Here is a 19540-nt window from a genome sequence, read left to right as displayed (position 1 = left end):
CCTGCCCAGCCACAGCACGGCTGCCCCAGCACCCTGCCCAGGCAGAGCCACCCGCCCCGTCTGTCCCGAGCGTGCACGGTCCCACGGGTCGGGGGCGTCACTTACTCTCCAAGTCCGAGATGATGAGGTTGTCGTGCAGCTTCACTGCCCGGTGCTGCTCCACTTCATCCTCAAGCTCAAAGATCGTTTCCTTCATGTCACTCCTCTCTGTGTCTCTTTCTTCCAGCTCTGAGCGTAGCTTCTCTACGGCCACGTTCAGGTCCTCTATCTGCTTCTTAGCTTCCCCTTGGAAGGCTCGGTACTCGTCTTCCACCTGCGTGAAACCGATGGTGCAGGTCAGGAAGGGAGCGCCGTTCTGAGCTAAGTCCCAGGACGGACGCACAGGCCACCTGGGCTGGGCGCGAAGTGGGCACTGCTCTGCGAGAGTGAGGAGGGCCGTGTGACCACTGTGGGCGCCCAGCGCCTCGGACATCACACAACATGCCTCAGCACGGCGCGCTGCCACACCACTGACCTCGCGCTGACATCACAGCACGAGTACTGAATCTCGCTACAGTACTTACGAAGAGGTTTTGGAAGTCTCCCCTTCTCCAAAGTTTAGACTGAAGGCATGCATCTCATCAACAATTAACATGCTTTCCCACAAAAATGATGTCTGCTTTCTGACGGTTTCAGTATCAAATTAAAAACAGAAACCAAAAATCCTCAAACACTGTCAAACTATTAGTTCACGGGGGCCCCCAACATGTACGCACCAACAAATATATCTCCTAAACTGCATCTCTGAAAGTCATCCCTTAAAAAATTAAGATTTACATATTAAGAACAGACTCTCATACAAACTGCACAGCAGCTTAACCCAAACTCCTAGAACCCTACTTGAAAAACCACACCACAGAAGAGGAGGCAGACGCTGCTGGCCCCACAGACCGCAATTCTGGCTCTCCATTTTCCTTGTGTCAATACAGCCGCGAGGGTGCTGTGACACTGCGTGACACGCTCCCCCGGGCACCCCCAGAACTGGGGACAACTTCCGTCAGGCGTGACCCCAGCTTTAGCCTTTCACAGGCAGGACCACGGTGGAGAAGTGAGAGTGGAAGTGACGTCGTTACAAGAACACTTTTCACTCCCGCCCAAGACAAGCAGCTCAGAAAAAGATCCCCTCAGGAGGAGCTAGTGGCACACCACCCGGCTGCCGGCTCTCGGGAAGCGTGCCGTGTGCCACAGCCACTCCATGCGGCTCCAGAGCCCTCTATCTACTGAAACGGTACCTTTGCGATGGCGTCCTGCAGCCGGTTGGCATCATTCCGGGTGTGGGCCAGGTCTTCCTGCAGGCTACTGGCCAGAGTCTCTGCTTTCTCCTTGTCCAGCCTGACGCTCTCTAGGAGGTCCTGAATGTCAGACTTGTCTCCAGAGTTATGGATAGAGTACAGCTCCGCCACCTTCTGCTTCTCGTTCTCCAGCTGGGCCTTCAGGCGATTCATCTCGATCTGGTCACTGGCCAGGGTGGCTCTGAGCTCCTCCAGGGTGGCGGCCAAGGCCGCCTTGCCCTTCTGCTCGGACTCGACGGCCCGCTCCATGTGGTGGCTGCGCTCCTTGAGCGCCCCGATCAGCTCCTGGGCCTCCTTGTTGTCCTGCTCGGCCATCTTCAGGGTGTTGCTTAGGTGCTGCTGGACGCCAAGGAGCTGCTCCCGTTCAAAGCGGCTGTTCTCAGCGAGGTCCATGTAGCGCTGCTCCAGCTCCATGTAGCGCCCGCTTTTCACGTCTTCGTCGATGACATAGGAAATGTGATGCTCGTCCAGGAGGGAGCGGAAATACTCAATCTGCCGGCTGAAGTGCTCCAGCTTGTCGCTCTGCTGACACAGGGACTCCATGAGAATCACCTTCTCCTCGCCGAGCCGCTCGTTCTCGCTGTTCAGCTCCTGGGTGATCTGCTGCAGGTCAGCCAGCTCCTGCAGAGTGGCCTGCAGCTCCTCGCTCGTGCTGTGCTGGTTCTCCTCCATCTGGTGTATCCGCTCCGTCAGGCACGCGACAGACACTTCGCTGGCATTCCCGCTGCTGCCCTTGCGAGAGCGCTCTACGCTCGGAAGGCCTTCTGACTCCGAGGACGAGGGCGCGTCCAGGGCGTCGTCGCTGGACGTGAGGGGCTGGTACACCTCACTGCACTCACTGTCCAGGTTGTCCAGGGAGTTGCTGTGCTGATGGTCCATGAGCGTGTTTTCATCCTGGCTCAGCAGATCCTCCACCGAGCCAGGGGCCGAGCCCTCCACCGAGGAGGTGAGCGTCCCGCCGCCGTCGCTCTGGTTACCAGGGGTGATCTCTGGGCTCAGGGACTGATAGCCAAACAGCTTTTCGGAATGGTCCAGCCTCTGCTCCAGGGAGAAGCCCAGAGCGTTCAGCCGGTCCTTCAGCATCCGGTTCTCGTTCTTCAGCTGGTTGAGCTCTTCGCGGATGGCGGCGTTCTGCTCCTGCAGCTGCAGCAAGGTGGACTCCACGTCGGTTGGCTGGTGCACGATGCTGGCTTCCTTCTCCTCAGACCTCTCGGCGCCCTCGGTGAGGGGGTCCTCGCTGATACCCAGCTGAGCACGCATGTCCCGGAGCTCGCTCCGCAGATGTAAAATCTCCACGTCCTTGGTTTTGGCCAAGGTGAGAAGATCCTTCACTCTGGCCTCCAGAGCAGCTTTGTCACTGATCTGATTGTCCGACTTGGACTTGCTCATGCGGACGTCGCATTCCGCAGCCGTGCGACTGCGGGAGCGTTTGGCCGACGCCACGTCATTAGCCCCCTGACCTGCAGAAGGTAGTTTTTTGCTCTGGTTTAGTCGGGTACGTTCACGTAATCTTTCTCTAGTAGAACTGGACTCTTTATTACCTGTGGAAGTGCTCCGCTTGGTTGAAGAACTCGTGCCTACATGATTAAGACAGAGAGTTTAAGGCAGAACATTAGCAAGAGACAGGCACAGAGCTATGCCCCAAGGGAACGAGGAATGATCTAAGGATTTGCACAGGGACTGTCACGCTGGCCCTGCCTGAGAGTCTGGTTACTGTCAAGTTCAGCTCCCTCCAAACAGGAAGATCAATCACCCTTTATTTATCAATGAAAAAAGACGTTTCACACTGGGCTTCATGCTGTGAAGGGACAGTTTTAAGGACTGTGAGTCGCATCTCAGTACACGTGGACTTGAATCCCAAGCCGTGGGTTTCCACAGGTGGCCGGAGCCCAGCGTCCGGGGAGGCTGCAGGAAGGTGCTCTGAGGGACAGCCAGCCACACAGCAAACCACCTGCAGAAGCAGGAAGGGAGGAAGACCACGGGCAACCAGAGGGAGGGGCAGCCTCTGGACAAACAAAACCCTAAGCTGCCCACAACAAACACAAGAGCTGTGATCACAGAAAGCGCAAACACGCTCACGTCACGGAGCGTCACGTGTGCGTGCCGTCGCTCGGTCACGGCCGGCCCCGGTGACCCTACGGGTGGCAGGCCAGCCGGCTCCTCTGCCCGAGGAACTGTCCAGGCAGGAACACTGGAGGGGCCGCCACTTCCCCTTCCTCGGGGGGTCTTCCCGACCCAGGGGTGGAAGCTGCGTTTCTGGCAGACAGCTTCTTTGCCGCTGCACCACTTGGAAGTGTCGCGCAAACAGCACCAGTAACAGGAATTATTCAAACAGGCAGCGTGCACGTATCCTCATTACACACACGCATTAGCAGCTCACACACGGTAATTTACACCGGCTTCATTACCGTCATCCTGTTCTACAGATGAAGAAACCCAAGAAGAGATGATACGCCATCTGCCAGTGTCCCACAGGTAATACATGGATGAGCCAAGATTCAAACGCAGGCAGGCCGTGCGGCAGAACCTGCAACTTACCAGGACCCGCTCGGCCTTTATCGGTGTTAGAAAACGACGCAGCATCGCCGCTAAGGCCTGGCGACACTTTCATGCAACAAGCCAGTGTCACCAACTGCTAAAGGCAAACCTGTGCGAACAACTGACATGACGTGTGTTTAATTAACATAAGAAGACCGTGCTCATCCACAAACACTTAAAGAAATCATCAGACTCGTTTTTACTTTGAAAAATAAGTTCTAGACCTGATCAATAACTATTCTTAACGAGCCAACTGGTTCTTCACGTGTCAGCACCAGGCTAACCAGGGGGCAGAGGGCGAAAGCTCTGCCTGACGGGGGACGCTGTGGGAAGCCCCTGCTTCTGCCGCGGCTCGGGGAGCACAGGCAGGGGGTGCTGGAGGCCTCGGCAGACAGGGACGAGGTGCTAGGCGTGGCATCACATGCAGGAAGGAAAAGGAAGGCCACGTGGCAGATGGGGCAGGAGAAGAAGGCTTCCACAGGCCCTGAGCGCCAGCAAATCCAGGGAGTCACAGAGGCAATGTTCAGTGAATCTTCTTGAGCAGGAAAGAAACCCAGGGGAGCACCGTGGCGGAGAGTAAGCCAGAGGGCGCCTCGTGAAGCAGGAGGAGGACGAAGAGCAGCAGGAGGAGCGTGGGCAGACAGAGCAGTGAAGTGGAGGGAGGCTACGCTCACAGAGAAGAGCCCGCTCTCCGCAAGGACAGAGACGGGATTACGAATCTGCACTAGATTTCAAAGGCAGAGGAGTGACTGCAAACGGAGGCTGGGAAGGGGAAAGACAGGGCAAGGGCCCGGGAGGTGACCACTGAAGGCAGCCCGCGAGGGCGGGAGGCAGGCCAGCAGGGAAGCGGGTGTCTGTACACAGGGAAACCCTGAAGGCCAGGGAGGGAGGGGTACGAGGGCTCAGAGTACTCGACCTCCTACAAGCCAAAGAGTTAGATGTGGTGACGACCAGGGCTCCAGGGCAGAGACCTACAGTCCAGGGTGCTCCACCACCAGCTCTGAGGCCTGGCACAGAACGGGCGCCCAGGAAGCATTCGCTGAGCAAATGGGTGCACGGCCTGGGCGGGGCACTGCAGCTTCTGCGTGGGGCTCTCACAACGCTGAGCTGAGAGCCTCTAAATGACACCTCTGAGGGTGGCCTTGACCTCCAGGGCTGCGGTGAGGAGAAGATGGAGTGACACCTGTCACTGAGCCAAGGACGTCCACGCTCCCTCCTGCTGACCGCAGCGCTGCAGTCGGCGTGGGCCGGGGTCTGGGCGGAAGGAAGAGGCCACACGGGGTCAAGGCGGGGGCACAGCTGGCACGCCAGCCGAGGAGGAAGTCCAGTACACAAAGAGGGGACAAGAACCTGAACGACGAGAGCGAGGGAGGGCCTGCTCTAGTTTCTGCCGATCTTCTTTCACACACTTACTACAAGCACAGTATCTTAAGACTACTGAAGTTTCCAGGTTTTTTCTTTCGGTGTAAGAAGCCACATATGAAAGCGTTACTCTCTGGATTACAGAACGAGACCTTAAAAAAAACAACTGCTGCTAATGAAGGAAGAAAGAAAGGCAGGACTGGAATGAATGGATCTAGGCACTGACTATCAGAGGCTGCTGACGTCAGGCAGCGGGAGACAGCCAGACACCATGGGCAGATGGACAGATGGCAGTCCTGCATGAAGGAGCGGGCGAGAGGAGGGGAGGACCCTAAATCTGCCCCATCGAGGCTCTAAATCCAGGGGCACTGACAGTGAGCAGAGAGAACGCAGGAACACGGCCACGGGCATCACAGGAGCGCGATACCAAAATCCAGCTCGCTAGAGGGAGCTCGCTGGAGGCCCTGTGGTCAGGACTCCGTGCCTTCACGCTGGGGCCTGGGTGCAATCCCTGGTGAGCGAACTAGGATCTTGCAAGCCGCATGACATGGCCAAAAAGGAGGAAATAAAATCCAGAAACTCTACAGGTCAAACAACCAGTTTCTACAAAAGCTAAATTGCGAGGGAAAAAAGGGGCGGGGTGAACTCACAGATTTAAAAACGAAGACTTAAGAGACACCAGCAATTACTATATGTGGACCTTAAGTGAATCCTGGTAAATCCTAAGCCAGACAAATAAGTAAGTGTATGTATGTAACACTTATAAGACAGCTGGAAATTTAAATATTTACTGAATAATGATACGAGAAGTGATTATTTTAAGGCCTGGTAATGGCATTGTGAATATATTTTTAAACACGCAGCTATCCTTCAGAGATGATCAGGTGTGTGTGGGTGACGCCTGGAGCTGAGGGTGGGCATCAGGGTGCCGAGAGCGGCCCTCAAGTGACAGGGTGATGAGCATGTGGAGATGAAGTACCAGACCGCCGTGCCCAGGCCAGACACTCCCCAGGACCGAACGGCAGACCCGGTACCCCGCCGCCCCGCCCGCGGGGCCCGCCGCGCGCACACCTGTGCTGGTCCTGGGCCTGTTCTCTGCAGCGCTCACGGCAGGCGCGGGCGCGGCCGGCGCGGCCGAAGAGCAGGCGTTCTTCTTGCCTTTGACACCATTGGTCACGGTCACCCCTCCAGCCATCCCAGCTAAAAGGTCATCACTGCTCTTGGTCTAGAAGCAACAAAAGATTAAAAACAAGCTGGTTAGATAAACCGAGATTAAATAACATTCTGACCCTAACCAAAGTCCTTGACTTTCAGGCTGAGTCCAGGGCCTCTGCAAAGACCTCCTGGCAGCTACCAGGCAGTGCATGCCTTGGTGCTGCAGAAACAGAACCTTCTCGCTGGCTCACAAACAGCTGCAACTTCTTTCTAAAAATATGAAAATCACAATGGACTCAAAGATGTCATGGGAGCCCACCGTATGCCCCCACGTGCCAGATTCAGTGAGGGGTGAGAAGAAGTGAGGACACCCTACTTGCTACCCCTCATCTCGGCTGTGACTCACCAAGCAGGAGCAGCGGAGCCAGCACGCGCGCCAGCTGGCAGCTTCTCGAGAAGCAGCATTAAGAGTGAGGAAGAACCCCCACTGCTCTGAAGTGATCCAGTGATGGAGCCAACATCTAATAGAAGTTTCTCTGAAGTTTATTTTTTTAACGTTTATCTACTTTTTTTTTTTGGTAGCCTAAGCCAAAATTGAAAGAAGGGGATTTTTTAAAAAGCCCACATAACATAGAAATAAAAAACTAGAGACTTTATGGTTACACTGAGGGTTAAATGATCATTCTACTTGAGAAAGACCATTTGATTTACTTATGCTTTATGAAGATGACTGAAAAACATGTGAGCTTTTTAAAAAGGAAACAAGTACTCTAGATAACTGGGTTGGGCATAAAATTATTACTTAAGAAAAAAAAGTGAAGAAATCTGATTTTACTTCTCCTAGAAATGAGAGAGAACACAGAGGAGTTAAAGATCTATGGGAGGAAAAAACACAAAAACGTGCTTTTAAATCAAAGGACCAGGGCTTCCCCGGTGGCTCAGTGGTAAAGAATCCACCTGCCAACGTAGGAAATGGGGCTTTGATCCCTGATCTGGGAAGATCTCACATGGCTTGGAGTAACTAAGTCCGTGCTCTGGAGCCCGGGACCCACACTGCTGAGCCCACGTGCCACAGCTACTGAAGCCCGGTGCCTGGAGCCCACGCTCTGCAACAAGAGGAGCCACCACAGCAGGAGGCTCACGCACCGCAACCAGAGAGCCCAAACCGTATGGAAGATCCACCATAGCCAAAAATAACTGAAATCATTTTTTGAATAAATAAAGATCCAAAAGTTTTGCCCACTAAGGTGAAGTGGCCCTCCCCTGCATCTTACTAGGCCTAGCCACAAACAACAACTGAAATAAGAAGCAGAGACGCGTGCACTCAGGGGCTTCCTGGCGGCCCAGTGGTTAGGAACCGGCACTTCCCATGCTGGAGCTGCGTTCAATCCTTGTTTGCGGCCAAAAGACAAAAGGAAGAAACGGGACCTCCCTGGTACTGCAGTGGACGAGGCTCTGCCTGCCAACGCGGGGGCACGGGCTCCATCTCTGGTCTGGGAAGAGCCCCGGCCACGACGGAACTGGAGCCCTCGTGTCGCAACTTCTGCAGGCCGTGCCCTTGGGAGCCCGCAGCCCGAGCCTGCGGAAGCCGCGCTGCGGCCGCTGGAGCCTGGGGGCCCAGAGCCCCACTCCCAGAGAGAAGCCTGCGCACCGCAACTCGAGAGGGCGCCCACCGCTGCAGCTAGTGCAAGCCTGGACACGGCAGTGAAGGCCCAGGGCGGAAAAACCTAAGACGTTATTTCTTAAGGAAGAAAAAGGCACATCTCCACAGCCCACGACTGCAGGAACAGTGGCACGTGGGTCATGAGTGCTGGGCAGCGACACATCCCGTGGGTGTCCACGGGAGCGGGTGTGTGCACACAGCACCTAAGTGATTACAAGTCGAACACCTCATTCTTGGGGTTAATCACCTAAGCTCATCAGCGACAGGAATGAATCCGGGTCGTGGGAAGTGGGCACCTACTGAAGCAGCACAGGGACACGTGGAAGAAAGACAAAGAAACGCTTAGGGCTGTGGGCTCTCCAAGCCCTTCTGCTTTTTCCAATTTCTCCATTTTCACTACTTTCTTCTTTCCTTCTTACCTTTTCACCCCAACTTCTATTCAACAACCCTTTCTTCTTCTTAAGTGAAAGCACTTGCTGCAGTAAAGGGAACGCGTACCCAAACAGCATCGCCTCTTGCATGCCCCTCCCCAGGGCGCACACACACAAAGCCACTCAGAAGTCAGCCAGCTGAGCGGAGCCCAGGCCACAGACACAGGCACACAGCGAGAACACGGCTCTCTCCGCCTGACGGTGGAGAAGGACTCACTGCTCAAGACCAGGCGCTATCCACGGGGCCCATGCCTCTCGAGACCTGACACGCTCAGGGCGCACTCCAGAATGAACCGCACAGACGCTGCCTGCCAGCGAGGAAGAGGCAACCCAGCTGGCCGTGTGCACGTCCCAAGCCAAAGCTTCAACCTGCTCCTCCAGCCCCGGCTACACAGGCGCTCCGCTGAAAAGACAGCCCAGCAACTGAGCGGCCGGCAGAAAACCCCGGTTCTCCTATAGGAGAGGCAGCTCTGTCGCAGAGGAAATGGCTCAGTGTGCTGATTCAGACTGAGGAAGCGGGGCAGAGGTCAACTCCGGTATCACCCCAGGGTCACAGGGTGACACCCAGCCACTCAGCAGGGCCCCAGCGAGGAGAAACCCGGGGGCATCTCCCAGCCTCTGGAATGAGTCTGTCTTCAGGTTCGACAACCTTGGGGTAGAAAAACTAGATCTAGATCCTGCTAGATCTTTCCACGCACACGAGGAAGTCCCTCATCAGCTGTTCCCGAGAGGCGCCCTGCGAGGCACTCCTTAAAATAGTTAGGTCACAGTCCGTGAAGCCCTGAGTGGACAGAGGCTTCTGGACAGCCTGTGTTTCAGGCACTGCTTGGCTTCTCCCCATCAGACAAGCAGCAACGCGCTCCAAGTTCTCCGCAGAGGCAAAGTCTCCACCCCAAAACAAGCAAGCAGAGAACAGGCAGGATGAATTCTGGCCTGAGAAAGTCTGGAGGAAGACCGTGGGGCCCTCTGCCCACCGAACCAAACACTGGACCAGCAGAAAAAGGCCCGGAGCAGCCTCCCACAGACACCGAGAGCACCTCGGGGAGGCCGGCACTGTCAGGGATGAACCGCGGGCCGAGGATGCTTCCTGGGCTGAGCCGTAGAAGCCCTGCTGCCATTGCTCACAAAGGCCCGGCCCTGCGCGCCGCTGCAATCTGACTGCAGCTCGAGGGCACACACAGCCAGCCTGGCAGGCCTGTCCCCAAAGCCGGGGCTCGAACACCTCACTTCCCGTGACCGACAGGGAGCGAACCAGCCTCCAAACAAAGGGGTGTAAAGAGAACACGAGTCACGCTCTAACTACACCAATACCACCCAGTTCTATGAGGGATTAATACTAATCAGCACAGTCTTCAGGGCAGTGTAATAAAGGGTGGGGTGGGAAGAAGAACCCGTGCGGAGGTTTGGGAACGTCGCACTGGCCGTCCGGCCAGACCTTGCACGCGTGCGCGCCCCATCAGCCTCCTCAGGCAGCAGCAGCGTCTCCCTGCTGGAAAGGGCGCAGTCCCCGCTCCTGCTCTCCCAGACAGCCGACTGTTTCTCGGTACTTGAGCTCTTCCTGCAAATGACTCGCCTCCACGCCACGCTCCAGGGGCTCCCGGAAGGGGGCCCTGCCCCGGAGGCACAGCGCTCTGCTCACAAGTGAGCTGCCACCCCGCATCGCTGGTAGACGGGCCCAACACAGGGAGACACGCTCCTCCTACACCCGCCGTGCGCGCAAACACGTCACACGAATACCTTCGACAACGCTGCTGCGGCCCCAGGCTTCACGGGCCTGCTGCCCGCAGAGGCTGAGGAGCTGCTCTCGGGCCTGGCTTTGTCCGCTGCCTGCACTCTGCTTGTCCCCGACACCTTAGGCGCTGAGCCGACACTCCTGCTTGCTTTCTTCATTCTGGGCTGCCTCTTCGCGATGCATTTACAGGCAAATCTGTGGAGAGAAACGGCATTATCCCGAGAACAAAACTGCAAGAAAGCGCTTTAGAAATTTGTTTTCGAAGGATCTTACCATGAAATAAAAATGTCTGAAAGCTAGATGTCGTTACAGAAAATGAGGAAAAATTCGTAGACTAGTTAATCAGAATGCACTTCATTCTTGAACACTACTGATTGGAAGTTACTCTTTGCATTCCGGTTCTCTCAGTACAAAGAAGACCCCAGACCTCTAACGGAAGCGGCCAACACAACGCACGCGCAGAGAAGCAGTAACCGTCCCGGCAGTGAGCACGAGCCGCTTTACAGGTCTCCACGGGGATCACGCTTTCCAAATTATCCAGCACAGTCCTGGGTTCAAATACGTGTCATGACATTGCACAGAGACCAGCAGAACAGCCCAGAAACTCCAGCGCCAGGATCTAAGTGTTTCCCAGCATCAGCCCAGAAACTGCAGCGCCAGGACCTAAACGTTTCCCAGCATCAGCCCAGAAACTCCAGCATCAGGACCTAAGTGTTTCCCAGCATCTCTCTTTTATCAAGAGGAAGCTCCAAAATGCCCCATCAGAACGTAAGACTTGACGCTTCGTTCAGAAAGTAAGGCGTTCTGTACACCTGTGAGAACCGTGACAGGAAACCTCCCACCTGATTGGAACAGACTGGGTTTCACAGCTCAGAGGACCTGGAGGAACAGAGAGCAGCAGAGCCGTGGCCAGACAGCCGCCCAGCAACCTCTATCAGCAGAGCTGGAACGCAGTCTCTGTAGCAAGATCGTGTCTGGGGAGACACGCTGGCCGGGCCTGGGAAAAGAGTCACACAAGTAACAGAAGTGCAAGTCTGCTGTGAACAGAAGGGCCTCTACACTCGGTGCCGCCGAGCACAAAAAAGAGGCTGGTCTGTTTCAGGAAGGTTTCTACACACTTAGAAATAAAGGAAAGTTACAGAATGACCTTTTGGAAGAGAAAAGCTCCCTTCCAACAGCCTCAACGACCACTTCCCCCAGACTATGCTCAAATGCTCCAGAGTCATCTTGCCCGACCTGACACAAACTGTACCAACTGGTCTGGTGGCAGGAACAGTGAGACAGAAGAGGGGCTCCGCTCCACCTCTCCTCGGTAAGGCCTCAGGGCAAAGAGAACGCTGTGACCGCCACCACACCCCACAAGGGAAGCACAGCGAGACCTCAGGCTCCTCTCTGGTCTCCCCCCGACTTCTCAGTTATTCCTTCCAGAAAACGCCGTATTCGGTGATCAGATCACCGTCTGCCTGCTCCCAAGCTTGAGGCCTTCTTCTTCCGCACCCCATGAGCACTCGGCCCAAGGCCGACGCTCCCTAGACTTCAGACCCAGCAGCTGCTCGCTCCAGGCTCCCTCCAGGCCCCCGGAGGACACTGAAAGTAACCCAGACAGACGCCTCCCAGGACACAGACTCCTCCCAGGACACACACAACACGGCTATGCTGACCCTGCCGACCAGCGACTCCTACCTGTACCAGCAGAGAGCTGGGTTGGACCTGTCACTAAGTCGATTGTGTATAAAAATCAAGATCCTAAGAACCTTTCCTTCAGCCTCTCACCTTCCTTTTGTATCCCCTTCTCTTTTCTAAGTCTCTTGTCTTGTCAATGGTTCCCCGAAGTGTCTCTGCTCCAAATTCCAGGGCAGCCCTCCTTCCCACACCACTCAGCCCCACTCCCAGTCCCTAAACTTTTCCTTGGTCTGCACAACCCAAGGGAACTTACTGCAACAATGAAGCTGCCCTGTGCCCACCTGTGCTGCCCACAGGTGGCTCCTGGGCACCTGAAATCCGCCTAGTGCGACTGTCACTGCCTCTGCCCAGAGGTACAGCCAAGTGAGCAGCCGCTCCCCACTCCGAGGGTGGCTACGAGCGAGCAGACAGCCGCTGACAAACGCTGGCGAGGCCGTGGCGTGACCGGAGCCCTCACAGGCTGCTGGCAGAGACGCACTGCCTGGCAGTTCCTCAAGTGGTAAACACAGGCCCAGCAATTCTACTGCTGGGTCTCCACGGGGATCACGCTTTCCAAATTATCCAGCACAGTCCTGGGTTCAAATACGTATACATACCCAAGAGAAATGAAAACATGTGTCCACACAAAAACTTATGTACAAATGTCCATGGGAATAGTATGCATGATGGTCAAAAAAAAAAAAAGGTTTTTAAAACCCTCAAAAATGACCAATTAAACCACGACAGAATTCTTTGCTAGCATTTAAATAAGTTTCTACTTATTAGCATGTATTTGTTACTTACGGAATATACATTATCATATAGTTCTGTGTTTACATGCTTTCTACATACGAAATAACTTTTTGTTTCAATTTGAAATGTCCATTAATTGGGCAGTGGCACCCCACTCCAGTACTGTTGCCTGGAAACCCCATGGACGGAGGAGCCTGGTGGGCTCCAGTCCACGGGGTCACTAAGAGTCGGACACCACTGAGCGACTTCACTTTCACACATTGGAGAAGGCAATGGCAACCCACTCCAGTATTCTTGTCTGCAGAATCCCAGGGACAGGGGAGCCTGGTGAGCTGCTGTCTATGGGGTTGCACGGAGTCGGACACGACTGAAGCGACTTAGCAGCAGCAGCAACAGAATGTAAGGGCTTCCCAGGCGGCTCAGTGGTAAAGAATCCACCTGGAGAGGTGGGTTTGATCCCTGGGTCAGGAAGATCCCCTGGAGTAGGAAATAGCAACCCACTCTAGTACTCTTGCCTGAGGAATGCCATGGACAGAGGAGCCAGGTGGGCCTCAGCCCACGGGGCCGCAGTCACATGCGACTGAGCGCGCGAGCACATGCACACACACACACTCTCTCTCTCTCTTTCATAACTGGCACAACACGATGAGCCTTGAACACTGTACCCGATAAAAGACCAGATCCAAATGAACATGTGCTCTGTGACCCCCACTTACACAAATTTTCCAGAAAAATCCAACCCAGAGGCAGAAAGCTGCACAGAGGCTGCCTAGGGGAAGGAGACAGAGCACTAACCGCTCACGGGTTATAGGTTTCTCTTCGGGATGAAACATTCTAAACTCGCTTTGTGACGGTGGTAACCCTGTGAATACACTAAAAACCACTGAATTTACATCTTTTTTTTGGCCGCACTGTGAGGCTTCCGGGATCTCAGTTCCCCAGCTCAGGGTTTGACCTCGGCCTCGGCAGTGAAAGCATGCAGCTCTAAACGCTGAATCGCCAGATAATTCCCACATCTTACATTTTAGTGGGTGAGCTGTGTGGCACGTGAATCGCTTCTGAATAGTGCTTCTCTTCAGGGAAACCGACGGCCGCAAACCAGAACCTCTGGAAGGCAGGCCCCAGTGCTGTGCAGAGCCCGGCAAGGTAAAGGGGGGACTGCGGTGCGCAGGCGCCTGAGAGGAGACGAGCACGGCAGCGGCCCTCGGGGCTGAGGCGCAGACAGACCGCCCGGGGCGCGGGCAACGTGGGGTCCGGGCACGCTCTCGGGCCAGCGGCTCTCACCGCCGGACCCGGGTCCCCCTCTCCAACAGATACGTAAGCACACCCTTACTGCTGAGATGAAATCCAGAGACAGCCTATTCATCACACACGTTCTTCCTAAAAACGTCCACACGACGCGCCGACAACGTGAGGATGATTCACAGTAACGCGCACGTGAGTCTCGCCACGAAGCTGCTCCAGCAAGAGCACACTAGGAACTCAACAGTCGGACACCCACGGCTCTGAGCGGAACCCTACGCAGGCGCCAAGGCCCCGGCTCGCGCCCGGGGTCCCGCGGCTCGCGCGCACGCTGTCCCCGCGCATGCGCTCGAGTGTCAGCTCCGAGAGCGGAAGCCACACTCGTGGGATTGGGCTCATCTGTCCACCTAGGCCGCGGGGCACCCAGACATTCTGTCGAGCAGTATTCTGCGTGTAAGGGCATTTCTGAGTGAGATCAATAATTGAATTCACTGGGTGGGTGAAGCTTGCTGTTCTCCTTAGTGTCGGTGGGCCTGACCCAACTAAGTGAAGACGTGCATAGAAAAAGGCTGGAGTCTGATGGAACTCTTCCTCGCTGGCTTGAGGTGGGACGTTGGTGTTTTCTGCTACCAACTCTCTGGGCAGGGGGGCCCGGCCTGCCAACTGCAGGCCTCGGGACAACTCAGCCCCCATCGCTGCGGAAGCCAAGCCCTTTTACCAAGCCTGCTTCTGCCCCACCGGCTCTCTCTCCGGTGGTGGTGGTGCTTTAGTCGCCAAGTTGTGTCCAACTCTTGCGACCGCATGGACAGAGGAGCCTGACAGGCTACAGTCCATGGGATTCTCCAAGCAAAAATGTTGGAGTGGGTTGCCATTTCCTTCTCCATCTCTCTCTCCGGAGAACCCTAACATACTTCAAAAAGCTGAGAACAGAACAATTTCCCCTCAGTGTCTACAGTAATTGCAATCTTGGAAAATTCCACGTATATCAAAAAAATATACTTTAAAAAAGCTTTCTTGGTACAATAAGATTCTAGACTCAGTCATAAGTTTGTTTCTATCCACATAAATAATTTAGGAAGATATTCCCGAGTTTCTCAGGTTTCAGGAGGACTTTTTATACCCGGAACTGTCACCTCATTGCATCTAGAATTCCAGGGCCCCCACCCGTAAAATGTCAACAGTGTCCACCAACTGCTGAGACAGGTCAGTAAAAAAAAAAAAAAAAAAAAAAGGCCACAATTTTCTAAAATGACCCCTATTAAGGGCAAGGATCCCCTGGTGGCTCAGATGGTTAAGCGTCTGCCTACAGTGGTTGGCAGTCGATCCCTGGGTTGAGAAGATCCCCTGGAGAAGGAAATGGCACCCCACTCCAGTACTCTTGCCTGGAAAATCCTATGGACGGAGGAGCCTGGTGGGCTACAGTCCACGGGGTCCCAGAGAGTCGGACACGACTGAGCGACTTCACTTCAACAACCTGAAACTACATCCTCAGTCTCCCCTTCTAGACTTATCTACTTGTCCCAGGGGTCAGTACTGGTACTCTTGACCCATCTTTTTCATTTTGAAGGTGTGATTAATTACTACGTTATTTAATATAAAAGCTACCTTTCGGAGAGATCGTAGAAAACTTAGCACCAGGTCCAAATCAGTACGTTATGTTACAGCTGTGAATGTGAACACCTGTGCCACGATCCTGCTCGTCTGCAGAGGCCTGCGACTGTTTCATTTAAAAGAACTCTTTGCTAGGCCAAGGGCAGAGATACAACTGCTCCCATTTATAGGAGCGCCTGCGCTCAGCCTGGGTGGCCAGACCTCTCACCAGGATGTCCCCAGACAGGACTGACCGCTCCAGGAGCCTGGCCTAAAGCTAATTACACATCCCCAGACACACAGGAAGTGGGCGTGCCCTCTTCAGGTACCAGGAATCCCCGAAGGAAAACAAAGGGCCACCCCACCTCCCACAAGCGGCAGACCAAACACTGCTTACAAGTCAAACCACGGCTCTTAAAAATGCAGAGGATCCTGGAGGCCACTTACAGGAAACCCACAAGCAGCGTGTCCCCCCCCCCACCTCCCCCCCCGCCCCCAGGAAGCGGAGGGTGCTGACCACTAAGTCAGGAGGCAAGGCACTGCTTCCTCAACAGGCACTGAACATGTATTTTGTTCCAAGACGAGCCAAACACCAGTTCTCTGCTAAGTGTCGTGGTCCAGGTGCAGTTTGGAAAAGAATTTCCAGATATGAGACACAATGAGAGGGAATAAAGTTTATTAGAGAGGGAGATGCTGTTAAAACAGCGGGCCAGCTCAAGGGAGAACCGACTGAACAGGGGTCCTTAGTCGACTTTTACACCCAGGGCACAGGGAGTGGGACAGGGGTCTTGCGGTCATTTGATGACTGGACGAGCAGGGCAGACGCCGTCTCCCTGGGGGGCAGGAGGGGAGACAGGTGATGCTGTTCCGTCACCAGTCACACCGTGGGGAAGGGGAGGACAGTCAGAGTCTGGGCTTCCGCTCCTCATTCCCAGGCCCTCCTGGACTCATCTGCTCTCGCCTTGGGTCACCAGAGGAAGCAAGTGCAGCAAGGCACAAATAAATGCATGGACGCCCTAAGCCGATTACGACACAAATACCTACTTTTCCCTGGTGGCTCGGGCAGTAAAGCGTCTGTCTACAATGTGGGAGACCCGGGTTCAATCCCTGGGTCAGGAAGATCTCCTGGAGAAAGAAATGGCAACTCACTCCAGTATTCTGGCCTGGGAAATCCCACGGACGGAGGAGCCTGGCGGGCTACAGCCCATGAGGTCGCAAAGAGGCGGACACGACTTCACTTGCACCTAATTTTCAGGGGCTCACAGTCCGGCGGAAGAATGAGGTGCCTAAGTGAACAGGTGCCACCCTTTACAAATCCCACTGAAACCCGAGGTCTGTACATGTGCAGGCTGAGGCGGGAGCAGGGACGGCGGCGCAGGGCAGAGGCGGCGCCCGCACAGGCCCCCGCAGACCCACGTCTGCTCCGAACAGAGAAGGGGGCTGAAGGCGGCGCCGCCCTGACTGGGGTCCTTCCCACAGAGAAACCTGGGGCCGCGCAGGGCAGGCCGAAGGCCGCACCGAGGCGCTCGGGGAGAGGGGCTGGAAGGGCCCCGCTGCCCCCGGAGCGAGATCCACGCTCAGAAGCGCCCTAGGCCCAGGCTCACCCGGACCTGAGGGCCGCAACCCCGCCTCCCAGACGCTGGAGGACCCAGTCTGCAAGCAGAGCCCGCCTGCTTCCACCTCCCCTTTCCAGACGCGGGGCCTCGCCCTCACCAACACTACAAGGTCCTCTCACACACAGTCCTGCTGAGTTGCTTTCCTTTCTCCCCAATGATAACACTTTAGTATGAATCTCTCCAAACACACAGACACGCTGAAGAAACCGGACAGCAAACACTCCACCACTCTCCTTCCACCGCTGCGCCATTCACATTCTGAGAAAGCCCTACACTTGTATCTGTCAAAACTATCATTTGGTCAAATTCAGCTGCAGGTCCAGCCTTTGGGACGTTCTGAAATTCTGACTTTGACTTGAAACCCACTAGCTCTCCCTGTAAAAAGTGCTATTTTCAATCTAAGAAATTTGTCCAATCAGGATCCTCACCTAAAATAAAAGGAGGCTGAATTTTAAGGAATCTCGACGGTTACCTCCTGACTCCAAAATCCTTCTAATTTAATGCAATTCTCGCACCTGATGACAATGTCACAGGTAGAGAACAAAACAGTGATGAGGGCTCGGGCTGAATCGCAGACCTTACACCCCCACCTCTGGCCTCAGGACAGCAGACAGCGCTGGCGGGGCTCCCACTCGGGCTGCTTCCTTTCCCAGAAAGGAGAGTTGATAAAACCCAATTTACAGAGTTACTATACAAAACAACATGTGCAGACCAAGGAAGAGAACAAAAATCCCACCATCCTTGTTCAGGAAGTTATTCACCAGGGCTCAAAGGTCAGAAAAGTGTAGCAAGAACCCAGGATTGGGGACGGCAATTTTCTCAGTGATTCAGAAACTCCACCCTCCCCAACCATCCACCCATAGAAAACACACTAACCATGTTTCAGAAATAATGCCGAAAGGACCGGAAGATTCACCTTAGCTGTCGTTTCCCTGCACCAGGAAGGCTCCTCCCTGAGAGGACTGTCCTGGGAACCACGAGGGAGCTCTGAGGCCATCCCTGGCGAGAAGCTCCGCCAGGCCCGGCACGGCGCCCACGGAGCCCGCGTGGTGACCACAGGGCCAGCCGGCCTCCCGCGGGGAGCCGCACCAGGATCCCGACCCCTCACCACTTCTTCCTTTGAAGGCCTCTGTGCTCCGCCTAGGCCCCTCCGAATAGAACCACTCTCCCGTTACACTCAGGGCACTGGTATTTACAACTATTTAAATGGACCCGTGGGGCCCTCCCTGTGGTCCAGTGGTTAAGACCCTGTACTTTCACTGCAGGGGGCCTGGCTGGTCCTTGGTTGGGCGAACTAAGATCTCACATGCCGCATGGCTCAGTAAAGAAAAATGGATTTGTTACTTAATTGATAGTTTCTATTGATTTATTTATTTAGGACACACTTCGAGGCTCGCAGCTTCCTAGTTCCCCGACCAGGGATAGAACCCACGCTCCCAGCAGCAGGAGCATGGAGTCCTGACCACTGAACCACCAGGGAGTCCCTAAAAAAGATCATTAATTAAATCCACTGTGTTATTAAAAAAAAAAACAGTATTGGGAGATTTTCCTAATGGTTCAGTTGGTAAAGAATCTGCCTGCAATACAGGACACAGGAGATGTGGGTTCAATCCCTGGGTCGGGAAGACCCCTTGGAGAAGGAAATGGCAACCCACTCCAGTATTCCTGCCTGGAGGGCTACAGTCCATGGGCTCGCAAGAGTCGGACATGCCTTAGTGACCAAGCCACCACCACTGGGAGACTGCCCCACCTGCGGTGTCTGATCAAATCTGTATCCTGAAGCAGGTAAGTCAGGCTCTCTGAAATCTGTTTCCTCATCTATAAAATGGGATGGTAATAATACTACCCACCTGATAAGGATTTGGGGAGGATTAAATGAAATAATGAAGCCCCGGTGCTCAGCAGGGTGGCCCACAGCAAGGATGGCACAAGTGTGAGCTGGCATGATTTATAACAACACACTGCATGCCCCAAGTATGACTAATGCCTTGTTAAAACAAAAGCAGCAACTCAAAGGACTCTCTGTCAGAGAAACCCTTCATCAGGAATGACTAACGAGTATTTTTACTCACTACTGCATTAAATTATACACTGTGGCACGGAGATGTCAACACACAGCACTTGCCTCCGGTTCCTTCCCACTGAAAACCACACACCAGAGGCACTGCCAGTGCGTGGTGGGGGCTCCCTGGAAAGGTGAGCAGGAGACGCGCTGGGGCCCCAGGCCCGCCCGCACAGCCCTCAGAAGTCACGCTGACTCTGCTGGCCTTGTTGGGAAGGCCAGGAGGACGGATTAGGAGCAAAGAAATTCAAACGTTCTATCTCATAATTCATACCCTCAGAACCAGGATCAGAACCATTAAAAAAAAAAAGGAAACTGCTTTGGTGTTTAAATTATGGTGTTTGGTATTAGCTATGGTGTTTTTATGTTATATATTGATAACACTCCACTAAAATTCAAAAAA

At 54.5% G+C, this 19540-nt stretch overlaps 1 protein-coding gene across 6 annotated transcripts in view; it reads right to left on the bottom strand.

Moving 5' to 3' along the window:
- SPECC1L (sperm antigen with calponin homology and coiled-coil domains 1 like) overlaps positions 1 to 19540 on the bottom strand; it is an 85748-nt gene that overhangs the window by 52300 nt on the left and 13908 nt on the right. For 5 of the 6 annotated variants that reach the window (XM_070385750.1, XM_070385754.1, XM_070385755.1 and 2 more), the window contains exons 2-5: positions 10218 to 10407; positions 6303 to 6456; positions 1272 to 2908; positions 106 to 313 (exon numbers count right to left, since the gene is read on the bottom strand). In XM_070385750.1, coding sequence (XP_070241851.1) covers positions 106 to 313; positions 1272 to 2908; positions 6303 to 6456; positions 10218 to 10370 — 2152 coding nt within the window. In that variant the 5' untranslated portion in view covers positions 10371 to 10407. The remainder of the gene's footprint in view (positions 1 to 105; positions 314 to 1271; positions 2909 to 6302; positions 6457 to 10217; positions 10408 to 19540) is intronic. The other variant, XM_070385753.1, reaches the window with a different exon arrangement.

Source organism: Bos mutus, chromosome 17, assembly GCF_027580195.1.
Source record: "Bos mutus isolate GX-2022 chromosome 17, NWIPB_WYAK_1.1, whole genome shotgun sequence".
Taxonomy (NCBI): domain Eukaryota; kingdom Metazoa; phylum Chordata; class Mammalia; order Artiodactyla; family Bovidae; genus Bos; species Bos mutus.
Note: the sequence above shows the minus strand (reverse complement) of the source record. Positions and strands in the feature narration are given on the sequence as shown.